A 15,998-nucleotide genomic window follows, 5' to 3' on the forward strand; every position below is an offset into this window, starting at 1 on the left:
AGAATGACCCAGTGAGTTACATGTTTAACATTATTCAAGAAAACCCACTAGTTTATGGTTTTGTGTAACCCATTTCTATATTTGTTAAAATGACTATCTTTGAGCAACTGTGGGTAAAGAACTGTAATGAACATTATCTTACTTCACTGAAAGAGCAGTGAATCAGTCAACAGGCTTAGTACAACTATGTCTTTAATGTTTTGCCATCAACAACATACTAAGAATGAAAAGGCCAAAGAGGTTTGCTCAAGTGTGAGAACCTCAATGTTTCAGGAGAAAAGCTTGTGTTATCTTTAATGTGTTCCCCTTCAGAACAAACGTTCCGTAACATGAGCTTTGAGATGAGTCGGAGGGGTATATTAGGCAGGATATCTGCAACATAATACTCAAGCCATTAGGCTGCTGCAACTGATGACATTGAAAGCAGAGCAAGCTGGCCAAGAATATGAGGTCAGAAACAAGATTTACTTTGAACTGAATGGAGGAGAAAGAAGTGAAAAAGTTTTGGGAGGTTTGTTATGCAGAGGAGGTAGTTTTACCAAAGCAACCATTGATAATAGAGCTGTATAAATGCTCTAATAGAGCTGTATAAATGCTCTAACATTTCTCATTCAGGCAACAAAGCTTTGAAAACAAATGAAAGCATGGTATTGAAAACATAGTGATATAAAACACATACTGTTGGTTATCTATGGTATAATAATATTATGCTATACATACACATCTGTTGAGTTCCTGTTTCCTGTTTACAGCTGGACAAGCGACAACAAGCTCCAAAGCATGATTTTGTCTCAAACATTCTCACCAATTCATATGAACCTAGCCAAAGAATTAAGCAATATACTGTGTATTGGTATCAAGTATTTTCATTATTGTGATACTGGCTTTTATAGCCAAGACACCATTTATTTATTTATTTGGCTTTTGCATTATTAATGGTATTGCATTAGCTTCGTCCTAACCTCAATGTCCTCACTGTATATACAGTTTAAAGTAATACTTTATGATAATCTTTTTCATGAAGCTTCATGATAATCACACAAAATGTGTCAAATAGAACAAATTTCTCCTCTTAAGTGCTTATTTTCTCATTAAAACAGCATTTCTTTGTACTAATGAGGGCACAGTATAGATTTATTTCCAGGATGTCATGATAAGCAAATATTTGCAGTACCAGTTATGCCACACAAAATGATTGGGCTCAGATGACTTTACATTTGTTGATTTGTTCACTGGCATGCATGTTTACTGGGAAAAGAAACTATATGTTGCATTACATATCCGACTATATAAACCATATATCTTAACCAAAGTTCCTCTGACACCTCCTGTCATGAGCGGTGTTCTGAAAGTACACTTCCTGCATCATTAATTCCAATTCTGTATCAATGCCATTAACAACAAACTGTCATCAGCTGTCATCAGAAGGCAGTAAAATTATATGTACAACATCGCCACCTGTATCCATATGTCTTGCCTACAAAACTCCAATATGCAGAAATCATAGAACATCCCTCCTGAAAATGACCTGATATCCTACGCCATTATGACTGACTCAATATGTCACTCTGTGAAAGGGAAATGGTGACCCCTAATGTGATAAGCTGCAATACCCTTGAATTTCAAGTTACACAAGGCTAACAGCACTACTCTGATTCACTGGCGCACAGCCCTAGTAGTTGTGCAGAAGCTGTTTACCTGTGTCAAGCAGAGTGTTCTACAGTGAAATTCTCTAATGAAAAAAATTAAAACCACCCAAAATTGCACAATGTAATTAGATTTGCATACTTATTAATAACCCTTTTGACCATATGGTCTTATGCCATAGAGTGGTATACCATTTTGATTTTGAACCAGATGAATGCATTTTTACCATAGATGCATGAAGTAAGTTCCCCTCAGAGCTCATAAAGTTCTTTTCCTCTTGCAAGTGGAGCTCTCCTTTCATGCTGCACTGAAGATGCTGGAAGTGGGTGATCTATATAGCTGCAGTTCATCAAACCTACATCATGGTCTTCATCTTCCTCTTCCAAACACTGACTGTCTCCTTCAGATACTTCTTCCCCCTCTCCCTGGCTCATATTAATTCTCTTCTTGTTGTTGTTCCTCACTGAAGCCTCCAGAGCCTTCTGCTTGCGGTAGAAATGCGAGAACTTGTTGAAGATGATGGTGATGGGTAAGGCCACAACCAACATTCCACCCAGGATACAGCCCGAAGCTGCTAGCTTTCCCGCCACTGTGACCGGCACAACATCTCCGTAGCCAACTGTGGTCATGCTTACTGTACCCCACCACCAGCAAGCAGGGATGGTGTCCAAGCCGACATCCTCCTTATACTCCGCAGTGTAAGCTATGCCAGAGAAGACAGACACACCTACAGCCAGGTACAGCAGCAGGATGCCAACCTCTCTATAACTGTGCTACAAAAGTAAAAATGAAGTAAGGAGGAAGAGGGTGAGCTTTGAAGTTTGTGATAGATGATTTCTTTGATAATAATGACAAATGGGGACCAGTACATTAAATAAAACTGCAAGCAGAGGCTATTAAATATCTATGAAACATTTGAGAACAAAATCAAGCTCATTGGTCAGTTCCTAATAATGGCACACAGCCATCTTAGCCATTTTCATCACTCAAGAGTTTGCATGGTATTTCTACCATTAAGGAACATGTGATTTGTAATCTGACTATTACTTTAAAATTCATCTGCTAGGATAAATACAGTACTAACTGATTGTAGGCTATTATATAATACAGTGGTGCTTGAAAGTTTGTGAACCTTTTAGACGTTTCTCTATATTTCTGCATACATTTAACCTAAAACTTCATCAGATTGCCACACAAGTCCTAAAAGTAGATAAAGAGAACCAAATCAAACAACTGAGAGAAAAATATTAGACTCTGTCATTTACTTATTGAGGAAAATGATCCAGTATTACATACACTGCCTGGCCAAAAAAAAAGGTCACACTCTCTAATATTTAGTTCGACCGCCTTTAGCTTTGAGTACACCAAGCATTCGTTGTGGCATCGTTTCCACAAGCTTCTGCAATGTCACAACATTTATTTCTGTCCAGAGTTGCATTAATTTTTCCCCCAAGATCTTGTATTGATGATGGTAGATTTGGACCACTGCGCAAAGTCTTCTCCAGCACATCCCAAAGATTCTCAATGGGGTTCAGGTTTGGACTCTGTGGTGGCCAATCCATGTGTGAAAATGATGTCTCATGCTCCCTGAACCACTCTTTCACAATTTGAGCCAGATGAATCCTGGCATTGTCATCTTGGAATATGCCCGTGCCATCAGGGAAGAAAAAATCCATTGATGGAATAACCTGGTCATTCAGTATATTCAGGTAGTCAACTGACCTCATTCTTTGGGCACATAACGTTGCTGAACCTAGACCTGACCAACTGCAGCAACCCCAGATCTTAGCACTGCCCCCACAGGCTTGTACGGTAGGCACTAGGCATGATGGGTGCATCACTTTAGCCACCTCTCTTCTTACCTTGATGCGCCCAGCACTCTGGAACAGGGGAAATCTGGACTCATCAGACCACATGACCTTCTTCCAGAGTCCAATCTTTATGCTCCCTAGCAAATTGAAGCCGTTTTTGCCAGTTAGCCTCACTGACAAGTGGTTTTCTTAAGGCTACACAGCTGTTTAGTCCAAATCCCTTGAGTTCCCTTCATATTGCGCATGTGGAAATGCTCTTACTTTCACTATTAAACATATCCCTGAGTTCTACTGTTGTTTTTCTATGATTTGATTTCACCACACGTTTAAATGATCGCCAATCACAACCATTCAAGATTTTTTTCTGACCACAATCCTTCCTCAAAGATGATGTTTCTCCACTGTCCTTCCACGTTTTAATAATGCGTTGGACAGTTCTTAACCCGATTTTAGTAGTTTCAGCAATCTCCTTAGATGTTTTCTCTGCTTGATGCACGCCAATAATTTAACCCTTCTGAAACAGATTAACATCTTTTCAAGGATCACAGGATGTGTCTTTCGACATGGTTGTTTAACAAATGAGAAGCTACTCACTGCATCAGTTATAACTTGTTGCCAGCTGAAACATAATCACCCATGCAGTAACTATTTAATGGGAGGCTCTTACTTATTTGTTTAGTTAAATCCAGCTGGTGACCTTTTTTTTTTTGACCAGGCAGTGTATGTGAGTGGCAAAAGTATGTGATCCTTTAGGATTAGGAGATAATTTGAAAATGAAATTTCAGTCAGGTGTTGACAGTCAATGGGGTGACAATCAAGTGCATTTGAGCACTCTGTTTTATTTAACTTCTTTCTTCTTGAAATATTCTTTGGTACAATGACTTGTGTGCTTAGGGTCATCTTGCTGTATTCAGCTCAGAGAGATGGCCTTACATTTTCCTTTGCTGGTATAATTCGGAATTCAATGATGACAAGCCATCCTATCCTAGATGCAGCAAGACAGGTGCAAACCATAATACTAACACCAGCAGGTTTCACAGAAGGGATGAGGTTTTTATGATGGAATGCAGTGTTTTAATTTCTCACAACATAACATTTTAATTTAAACCAAAATATCTATTTTGATCTCATCTGTCCACAAAACATTGTTCCAGTAGAACTCTGTCTTATCCATGTGGTAAACTACAGTTGGTAAGCAATGTTCTTTTTGAAGAGCAGCGGCTTTCTCCTTGTAACCCTTGCCTCCCCTGACCACTCTTGGGGAGGGTATTAATGATCTTGAATTTCCTCCATTTGTACACAGTCTGACTGTAGACTATTGGAGTCCAAACACTTTAGAGATGGTTTTGTAATCTCTTCCAGCCTGAGGGGCATCAACAACTCTTCTTCTGAGATCCTCAGTCCTCCTTAGTTCATGCCATGAAACACTTCAAAAAACGTGTTGTGAAGATCAGACTTTGCTAGATCCCTGTTCTGTAATGTTTTAGAATGGTCAATGTCCTGACCTTAATCCAATAGAAATGTTGTGAAAGTACCTGAAGCAAGCAATTCATGGGAGGAAACCTACCAACATAACTGAGTTGGAGCTGTTTTGTATGGAGGAATGAGCTAAAATTCCCCCAAGCCAATGTGCAGGACTAATCAAAAATTACCAGAAATATTTAGTTGCAGTTATTACTGCACAAGGGAGACATGCTAGATACTGAAAGCAAAGGTTCACATACTTTTGCCACTCACAGATATGTAATATTGGATCATTTTCCTCAATAAATAAATGACAGAGTCTAGTATTTTTGTCTCATTTGTTTGATTTGGTTCTCTTTATCCACATTCAGGAGTTGTGTGATTAAGTTTTAGGTCAAATGTATGCAGAAATATAGAAACGTCTAAAGATTCACAAACTTTCAAGCATGACTTTATATATGCACTTGACTGACAAAGATCCCTTTTATTTTGGGGATTTTAATGCAATTATTATTTTTGAATTGATGGTATATTATGATTGTGTCTGTAGGATGCTGGAAATCATTCAGTAGCTGAATTATCTTACCCTTAATGTAGCACCAAGTGATCTCAGCCCTGTTGAGTGTCTAGCCAGCTTCAGTACCCTGAATATCCTCATCAGCCTAAGAACCTGGACGACCTTCCCCAGGTTTCCTAGCTCAGACTCACCAGCAACCAAGTCAAAGAAGATTGTGATGTAGATGGGAACCACTGAGATGATGTCAATCATATTTAGCGGATGGAGAAAAAACTTCCGATGGTTTGGGGCGAGGAGCATGCGTGTCACTACTTCAAAAGTGAACCAGCAGATACAGAAAATTTCCAAAGTTTGCATGGTTGGATCCTCAATTGGCCGACCATCGTCATCATACATCTGATTCTCTGGGATGCTGTTGATGCACATGGTGGCAATTGACATCAACACAACACTGATGGAGAGCAAACTGAAGAGCTTACTAGGAATAGAATATCCTGGGTTTTCCAAAGTAAGCCACAGGCACTTCCGAACATTACCACAACGCATGTCCTGGAAATGCTGAATGTCCTTGTTAAGATCAGATATCTCATCTACTGAGGTGTCCACACTGCTTACATCACTTTCCTCATCCCATGACTTGTGATGGCTCTCCAGTTTGCGATCATGATAACGATAACTACAGCAACTGTCCAAGAAGAATTCATTGATGCCCCAGTACTCTATCTCCTGGCAAAAGGAAAAGATGCACAGCTCCTCCATAATGTGCAGTTTTCCGGTCTGATAAAAATGACAAACATAAGGGAAGAGGCCAGGGTTCCGGTCAAAGTAAAACTCTTTCTTCTGAACATCATAGTCATCACAAACTTGCAGAATAGCTTCCTCTGTGTCACAGGATAGAAGGCGGCACAACCGTGTATCTGGAAACTTCCGGAGCATACTGGAGCAGATACTGTGCTTGAGGCCACCAACATTGACATTCACCAGGTGGTCCTCGATGTCCTGGTCCCACACAGAGAGACTCTTCCTCACCATTGTGCACTTTTCTGTTAAGCAAAGTAGGACAATATATTATAGGTGTGAACACTCTTCATAAAAAAGGATTACTGAGTCTCTTAGTGTTGCATCAAATAATGGTTGATGTTACTTGCTGCTTTTTCTAAGGTTGGCTTTTCTGAAATTTAAAAGTGCTCTGCTCTGTAATCATCAGGCTGTAGCCCTACTTTAAAGTTGTCTAAGCCCCTTGCAAACATCTTTAGAATTCTATGTAAAAGAGATGGTAGCATTTGAGGAAACAGCACTTTGAACCTTGTACAGTTTTCTACTACTGTATAACTCAATATTAAATACTTGGGTTATTGAAAGTTTTCAATCATTTTCTTGATATGTGAATTGGTTATTGTCATTTTTTTATGGTACACTCAAAATAAAGTACTGAAAATTTTCAATCAATACTCAGTTCCACTGACCATCCATTAAGGCTTGGAGGATTGTGCATAACAAAAGATTGGCTATGGTAACTAACTGTACACCTATGGGGAAGTATCTAAGAAATCAATGTTTTTAATAATGTGCATGGTAAGTGTATACACAATATGTAAACATTTGCAAAGGTAACTATATCATGTAAATCTTGTTTTCCTACACATTGTAAAGGAAAGCCACCACAGAGCTCATGTAACATTTTCAAATGATATACTAATTTAAAAACACCTTTGGCATTCTTTACAAAGTATACCATATACCCTTGCTTGCTTTTTCATAAAAAAAGATTTAAAATAAATTGGAGGTAATCCCTGGGTATTTGTGACACTACTAAAACATGCACAATCTATAAACATTGTACACTTCTGACTTTTTGAAAGTACAATGGGACAATCCCAACCACTTGAAATTTACTCAAATTCTCTTTTAACAAGGTTTCTCATAAAGTAATATCCCATTTTCACACCATACTTGAGAAAAAGAAGTTAAATTATTTGGATTGTTAAAACTTATAGCCTATAAGTCTCTTTGAGTAAGACTCATTGTATATGTTTATAACCTACAGTTAAATGTTAATGTTAAGATAAACTTAAACAGTCAAGCACGGTATAGCTGCTGTTAGCACCCCTGACTAGCTAGTTAGTATTAATACACAGTTAAAGCCTTACTGCAATATAATGCATTCGAAATTTTAGAAACTGATATGATTTCATTGTATTTCAAACAACAAATTCTCAATACTCATAGTGAATCTGGGTTGGGAATGTGTTTAGGTGCCTGTCCCACTCATGAAGATCTACAATGTACTCCATTACTTCTCTTTTCTAACACAACTAAATCAACCAGTGAAACTCATCTAGTAATTGCAAGTCTATAACTAAATAAATATCTTAATTCAGTTCAATTCAGAATTCATTACTGAAGTAGGTGTACAGCAAGCAAACAATTTTAAACTCACTATAACACTGGGTTTGCAGAGTTGGGACCAAGAACTGTTAGTAAGAAGAGCTGTTTAACTGTGTTCTATTTATGTCTGCATTCATTTCTGCTTAAATCAAAAGTTTCTGCTAAAGATTTTGCCAAAGCTGTTACATCTTTTAATAATTTACAATGTATGCATAAATGTCGCAGAGTGTATTCTTCTGTGAATTATCCATAGGCGATTTAAGCACTTAAGGTTAAAGCTAATCTATATTTAAACAGTGGAGCTCTTTGCACAATGTTCGAAATGATACGACGAAATGAAAAGACGAAACGATACAGAATGACAGGCTACAAAAATAAAAGAAGAGGTTCACAGCGAAATCATTGAATACTCACCCCGTTTGGTTATTTTTGCGTTAATTTGTTGGTATTTCTTCTTGCACACCACTGGCTCAGTTATTATTCTTTGCCACATTCTCAAACACTGTAACACGTTAGGTTACGAAATTAATCACATTTATTGGATTTATTGGATGTTTGCTTAGGCTGTATTTATTAGTTTAGGCTACTCACCTTAAAGAATACTCTAGCACTCGCCTCCCGTTGTCTTTCATTTCACTGGAACACTTGCCCTCGACTTGTAGCTTAACGCTCCGAGACAAATAAAGATTTTGTATTTGATGTCAACTCGATGTAACAGTTAATGCAGCTTTATTTGCCATTCTTCACAAAATACATGCGACCTCTGATGGAAAAGTAACTGATTTTTTTTTTTTTTTTACAGTGCCATGCTTCTTGAACATTGTGAGGTAACCACTTGAAACCACTTTGTGTAGAATGTAGATTCGGGTTCGTCGGATTCCAGCACACGCTTTTTTTTTTTTTTTTTTTCCCCTCAGACTATTATCGAAGCACATGGCTGCCTTTAGGTTCTGTGACACCTATATTATATTAGTAGACGTCTCCCTGTGTTCAGTCTAGAAGGGATTAAAAAAAAAAACTGCCAATCTCAACAAGCTATTTCCAAACATGAGTTAAAGAGGAGAAGGACGTAGGGACATGTAATTGCCTATTTGGATAACGGGAAATAACGACAACACTGTCTGCTGCTTTGTACAACATAAAAACTATACCCACTAACCTAATCTCTTATTTTGCTGTGGTGTAGTCTTGAGTATGTCAAGCATTTTTACTAATTTTGTTTCATGCGAAACTAACCGAGTTTTAAAGTGTTCATTTTCATTTTGCCAATTGCTTAATGTCATTTTTCGGTCGCGGAAAAAAAATATCTAAACAACGTCAAATATCCACATACGAGGGCTTCCGATTTCACTATTAAATACATTTATAAAACAGTACATTCAGAAATAGGTTCCAGCTCTTAAGTGCAAATGTCCCTCTTATGTGTATTTCACACAAGTGAATCCCTTCAGTACTGGTTTGGTGTTTTTAAAAGGAAATTTTAAAGTTAAAGTTGATCATGGATGGATAATAACGGATGTCTGCGCTTCTTACTGCAGTTCTATTTTATATGTTAGTCGCTATAATGCTTCATGACTACTGGTAATAACGAGTTCCACCGGTTCATGTACAGCCATTATATCATTACATCCTAATAATGTGGTGCTCCCTAAACAGCCCATGTAATCTCATGGACAATACCAGTGTTAAATAATTGGCAAAGAAATCTCAAGACTGAGACCAAATTTCAGTCAGTCTTGTTCTGCTCTTGTTCTGATTCTGTTCTGTGCAGGAGTGGAACAACTTACCACATAAAAATGCAGTATCTTGATACCAGTATATTAACATAAAATGAATATGCATTTTGTATTATTAATAAACAATGTTGTCCAATTCATAGGTCTGGGCTACATGCGGTTGAAGCTGTTAAACAGTGATATAGTTATATAATATACGTACTTTCTCACCCAGCACTGGCTTTGGTTTAATGTCATATTTAAGAAGCTATTAAATGTAAATGTTGTATTATTTGATGTATTTTGATACCACTCACATCAAAACTCCGTCTTGTAAGTACATTGCTTCTGCACCAAGATATATGAGCCAAGTTCACAGCTTCAGTTTAAACATGCATGCTGACAGCATTTCTTAAATGGCACACCTTGAAATCTAATTTCTGTATTGTTGTTTTGGTGATTTGTTGAAAACATACTCTAAGAAAAGTTCAGTTTGATTCTACCTTTGTCCTGTGACTGTCTGCTTTAACCCGTGCGTCGGACAGATCGCATGTTAAATGCATTCTGACATATCTGAACAATTTTTTATCTTGGACTCCATATGTAAGTGCACTGAGTAGTTTTGACATGACATGAGACAATAGATAGGTAATGTATAAAAGTGTGAATTTATAAGTAGGAAATGCTGCGAAACAAATGTGAGTTAGAAATTGATTGATGTAGGAAAGCATGCAGAAAAAGAGCCGCACTTTTTTGGCAGAAACTTGATCAGCGGTTGAGATTTTAGCTGCCTGTAGGACCTTAAAGTAAGTAAAGATTAGCGTCATCCACACAAATGATAAATAAAGGCTCTCTAGAATGATCAATTTAAGGAGGTACTTTTCTGTGCTGAACAGTGCTGTGTTGACGCACATAATTGACGTCGAGAAGAAGATGATGGGTTGATTCTTCAAGACAATGATGATGCTGGTCACGATGCTCAAGAGCCAAATCAGGCAGATGGGAGAATAGGTTCTGCTCACTATACAGAGCTGTGATTTGCAACTGGCAATGTAACGTTCCAAGGCCATGCCAGCGAGGTTGAGCACAGTTGCCTCCAGTCGTCAAGGCACACAGAAGCAGAAAACAGCATAATTTAAAAGCGGTACAGTGTAAGTTAAAACTTGTGTCATTGAGTACAAGGTGAGTATACAGGATGTATCTTGGGTCAGTTTGAAAAACTGGAATTTTTAAAAATACAAACACAAAAATCCCATTGATGTAGGTAATGACGATTCCTAACCGACTGTTATTAAGTTCTTCATGAAAGCGCTCTCAAATGGATCCCAGCTCATGTTCATTCTCCCAGAACCTTTTATAAAAGTCGATCTCATTGACCTGTTTTATCAAATAGACATATATTAAATATGATTATGATTATTTTTACACAGTTCTAATAAAATATTAAGACCTTTTTAGTAATATAAAATATCTGCAGAATATTTCATTTAAACATTCACACTTAAATATTGACAGTGCTATGCCATGGATGAATTCAAATGTCTTTCATCTATGTACTTAAATGATAATACAAAATCACTATAAATTCAAATATACCAATTATATAACCTTTTGATGTTGTCTCTGATAAAGACAATGATATGCTAAGATGCTGTTTTTATACTTTGTCTGTTTTAAATCTAACTCTGTAATTGTAATCCGATTTCCCTTGTGGTAATGACAAAAGCAGCTAAAATTAGATGTTAATTAACAAGACATTCAACTCCTTAACTCGAGAGCTCAAGATGTTTTTCATTTCACTGGTTTCATATATTTATTTATTTAGTTACTTGTTAATTAATTTATTAACTCATTTATGTTTATTAATTAATTTGTTTATTTAAAATGTTATTTTGAGTATTATAAATATATATTTTCACATCAAAACTTAAAAAGCAATTCTTTTAATCTTTCACTACAAAATATTTTTGCACAAGCATAAAGTATACAAACTTCACGTGATATTATGCTGTGGTTGCTATTACTCTTTGGTTTCAGTTTTGTCTCCATGCCAAGATTTGATCTGTTGACTACACTTCATAGACATGAGGACCTATCTCTGTCAGGAAATCCAATTATCTACACAGTCACTGCCATATGGAAATGAGAGAATATCCAAAAGGCACTTGGTGATTTTTCGCTCAGCCAACCAGACACCTCCAATCTGTCAATCACCAGCCTAAATCCTGTCACATTACTCATTTACTTCCATGTTATCAATAACCCATATATTGATCATCACATCAATGCCTTGCAAACTCAGTAAGGAGAGGGCCAGTTCAATAACATCAACCAAGCCTAAAAGACTCTGAGACTTCTATGTCATGCGTTTGCCTTTTACTTTTTTTTTATATTTGACTTCTGTTTGCTTCTCTTTGTTTTCTTGTTACACAGGCATAAGTGCTACATAAAGCTTTCTTGCCTCACTCTTTCATGTAAATGTTATATGCATGTTCTAGTAAGAATTTAAACAAGATACAATTAGTCCAGAATATTGCAGATAGTCCTTACAAGTACCAGAAAGTTTGACCATATTAGCTCAATATTATCAACACTTCACTGGCTGTCCCTCAAATTCTGTATCTATTACAAAATTCTGATACTGACATATGAGGTTCTACATGACCTTGCTCTTCAGTATCAAAGTTAACATTTTCTATTTTGAACTGCCATACCTATTTAGATCACAATGTGCAGGTTATCTATTAGCCTGTAGAATTATTGAAATTACAGCAGGGGAAAAAGCATTTTTATACAAATCCTCCCAGCTATGGAATAAACTTCCAGTCAGCGTTTGGAACTCAGACACAGTCTAAATTTTTAAGTCGAGGTTGAAAACTTATTTGTTTAGTCAAGCTTTTGGAAATTATTTCTCATGTTAGATAAATGGCTCAGACATTTAGATTTATAGACACAGGGTTAAGCCAACTTGGATGTTGGCGCAGTCATTCTGCTGCTCTCATATGTTCACTTAGGGTTGTTAACAGTGGAATGGATTGGCACTGATATCTCATGGAGTCTATGCTATCTTCTGGTTCTCCTCTTTTTTTCTATTATAGCTATTTATGCCAGAGTCTCTGTTATACTCTTTTAATCATATATAACTGTCCAGTACTATATATAACTATATATAACCGTCATATATAACAGCCATATATAACAGTGTTATATATAACTGTCATTTATAACAATGTCCAGTGTCCATTGTTATCTATTTAATTTCTTTGTCAAGCTGTATAACTGCTCCTCTTTCCTCTTCTGATGCTGATACAAGTTCCACCCTGAAGGAGAATTTCTGCTGTCATTTGAACCAACCTGACCATCATGGACTCTACAGCTGCACCTGATTGGTTCATCTGCATGTTGACCCCCTACTCTCCTCAAGATATAGGAACTGTTCCTGGGTATCAGGAAGACTTTAGTGAAGAGCCCATCAGTATCACCATCAAATCTCCTGCTAGACTGTGTTTAGTTGTTTACTCTCTAAATTCTGAATAGATCTACTAATTGTTTCCCATTGAATAATTGAGTACATCTGTCAAATTTTGGTTAGTCATTTCTTACAGTTTCTAGGATACTCTTGTAAATTTTATAGCAGGTTAAAGTTAAAAGCAAAATCACCTTTATTCATTGTTGTGTTATGTGACTGGTGGAGTGGAACTGGTGGCACTGAGCATGCATTAATGTGGCAAAGGGGCTTGTTATGGCCTTAGTCACCAGATAAACCATAAGTCCATGGTTAATTAATTATGTGGTGACACTGATCATACATTATTGGTGCCAGCCTGGCTTCATATAGCTATACTCACTGTGGAGGCCACTATTGTATCAGTTGTGGTAACATGTTTATTACAAAGTGGGCTTGCAGAGAGTGGGTGTGGGATGATAGATCTCACTGTTGAGACTTCTGGAAGAATTGTAGGCTTAATTCTTCTAAACACCAGAGTAGGTGGAAGCCTACTTGCTAAACCCAATAAAAAGCCTGCAATGTTATGGGCACCAAGGTGGGTTTATCCATCACTATGGTAATTATAGTAAATGGGAGGGGGAAGATTAGCCCCTTTTGTAATCCCTAGTGTCTTGGTGCATGTAAATAATAGGTCAGATGCTACCAATGGATAGGACTTGTGACAACCTGGAGACACTGTCAAGTTGACAGTAGGTAATAGACTTTACTAGGGCTGCCATGGGCTGGCAACTCATGGCAGGAGCATTCATGGCTACTTCAGCCATGTGTATTCACCCAATCAAGCTATGATAAGACAGATGCAATATCTTATGAGTATGAGAGTGCATAGGTAGAAGATGACTTGCAGGTGGATGGCACAGTTTTCAACCTTATAGTGGCTTTGACAATGAACATGGGGTCAAATATGGATGCATTTAGTATGGTGGGAGAAGGCAAGAGGTTACAGGTGATTGAGGCAAAGTGAAATCAATTAAAGAGTGGAGGATCCACCAAGGAAGAAAGAAGTGCTTGGATAAAGGAGTGCAGGGGGTCTGGCATTGAAAATTTCAGTCGGCTGAAGTCCAGTGGCAGATTTCACACCAAAGTTCAGAGGACATCAGTACCATTGCTACTATGAAGGAAAATCCATCGTCATGGACATAGGAAGGTAGAACCAAAGGAGTTGATGTTGAGCAGGGGATTAATGGCAAGGGACAGATAGTGAAGCAGCTAAAGAGTGAGCAGTGGAGTGGGCAGAAACTAAAGGTTATATGGCAGGGAGCTACAGAAAGTAAATTATGGATAAGAATTAATAATGACTTAAAAGGTCTACTGGTGAGTTTGAAGGAAACAGCTGAGAAGACGTTTAATTGCTTGAATAAGATTATATATATATGATTCAGTACGGCAAGATTGGTTCTGCTGATTGGTAACAAAAAGCAAATGGAGGCAGGACATACACACTGAGAAGAGCGACTTATTATTGAAGGCAAATCCAGAATCACAGTAATGAAGATGGTCCAGGGTCAAAAAGCCACAGGATTCAGATAAAGAAACAAAACTAGAATACATTCTAAATGTAAGAAACAAAACTTAAAAACTAAACATGGAGTTTATTGGATAAACAGGCTAATCACAAAATTGACAACAAGGTAGTACATCAAACAGAGAAAAGTAACACTAAGACATGAAACATAAGATACAAGCTTAGTGCAATGACCAGCAACAAAGCCCAGAAACACAGGGAATAAATACACAGTAATAAAAGAAAATGAGAAACAGGTGAGACAAATCATGGGAGGGGGAAAACCGAAATAAGGGGTGGAACAAGAACAGAGCCAAAAGAGAAGAACGCATGGCCAGGCATCAGTGTTAGAACAGCAAAGCTAGGGGAGGGTCAATTGTGACAATTAGAGACATGGAATAACAATTGGAAGTTAATCCTGCCAGGTGGAAGGAAGTGCAAGAGGCTATGCATCATGCACAGGCATCCCTCTGTACTAGGGACTAATAGCATTACTTATTGACTGTATAAGGTTGCACCTGACATCTTAAAGCATTTGTGGGAGCTGATGGTGATAGTGTGGAAAAAGGGAATTTTCCCAAAGGAGTGGTGGAGGGCAGGCAGAATTTTTATACCAAAAGAGAAAGATGCAGTGAGTATTGAACAGTTTTGACCTTTAAGCCATCTTAATGTGGAATGAAATATCTTTTTTTAGTGTGGACGTGTGGAGGCTGATTCTGCACTTGAATGCTAATGGCCTAATGGGCACATCAGCACAAAAAGCAGGGATCCCAGACTTTTCAGGATGTTTGAAACATAGTAGTATAATCTGGCATCAGATTCAGTCATCAAAAAGGGGTGTGTTTTTTAAATCTTGCTATTGCCTTTGGTCCAATGCCATTTTTTGTGGAAGGCATCTGGGTTCTTTCAAGTACCAGATAGTATTACTAAGATGCTGAGAACTTATTTTGATGAGATTTTCTTTGCAGGAAAATGTTTTGATTCCTTCTGTATTGGAAAAACCATTGAAAAGCATAGGAAGGTGATAAAGAGCATGCTTTGGGCAGGAGGAAAGGGATAGTGAAGGCTGTTAATAGTATTGATGCATCCTTTTTGCAAGGTAAGATGAAACTGTTGTGCCTTCAATTTGTATTGTTGCCTCATATGTCAGATGTCCACTAACAATATAATGTTACAGGCAGTGGCAGCTCAGTAGTTAAGGTGCTTGACTTGTAACTAGAAGGTTGCAGGTTTAAGCCCCAGCAGGTCCCACAGAGTTTTGTGTTAAAGGCTGAATAAGGTGTTGTACTTGGAAAGTTTCTGCCATGTCTTTGTGGAATTTGGTTTTAAAAGATGTATGCTTGGGGTAGATGTGAAGGAATTACCAGAAACAACAGGAAGGGCTTGTCAGAGGAGAACACATACTAGCTGGGGATGTGCATCATAAAGATGGAGTGCCTGAGGT

General features: G+C 37.7%; 1 protein-coding gene across 2 annotated transcripts in view; it reads right to left on the reverse strand.

Moving 5' to 3' along the window:
* Positions 1 to 8,320, reverse strand: part of si:dkey-43k4.5 (delayed-rectifier potassium channel regulatory subunit KCNS2) — a 13,943-nt gene extending 5,623 nt beyond the window's left edge. The window contains exons 1-3 of one of the 2 annotated variants that reach the window (XM_081717566.1): positions 8,242 to 8,320; positions 5,509 to 6,482; positions 1,899 to 2,420 (exon numbers count right to left, since the gene is read on the reverse strand). In XM_081717566.1, coding sequence (XP_081573692.1) covers positions 1,899 to 2,420; positions 5,509 to 6,482; positions 8,242 to 8,320 — 1,575 coding nt within the window. Of the gene's footprint in view, positions 1 to 1,898; positions 2,421 to 5,508; positions 6,483 to 8,241 lie in introns of those variants that run through there. The other variant, XM_081717567.1, reaches the window with a different exon arrangement.
* Positions 8,321 to 15,998: the final 7,678 nt, after the last annotated feature.

This window comes from Electrophorus electricus, chromosome 7, assembly GCF_041902795.1.
Source record: "Electrophorus electricus isolate QZ-2024a chromosome 7, ASM4190279v1, whole genome shotgun sequence".
In the NCBI taxonomy this organism is placed as follows: Eukaryota; Metazoa; Chordata; class Actinopteri; order Gymnotiformes; family Gymnotidae; genus Electrophorus; species Electrophorus electricus.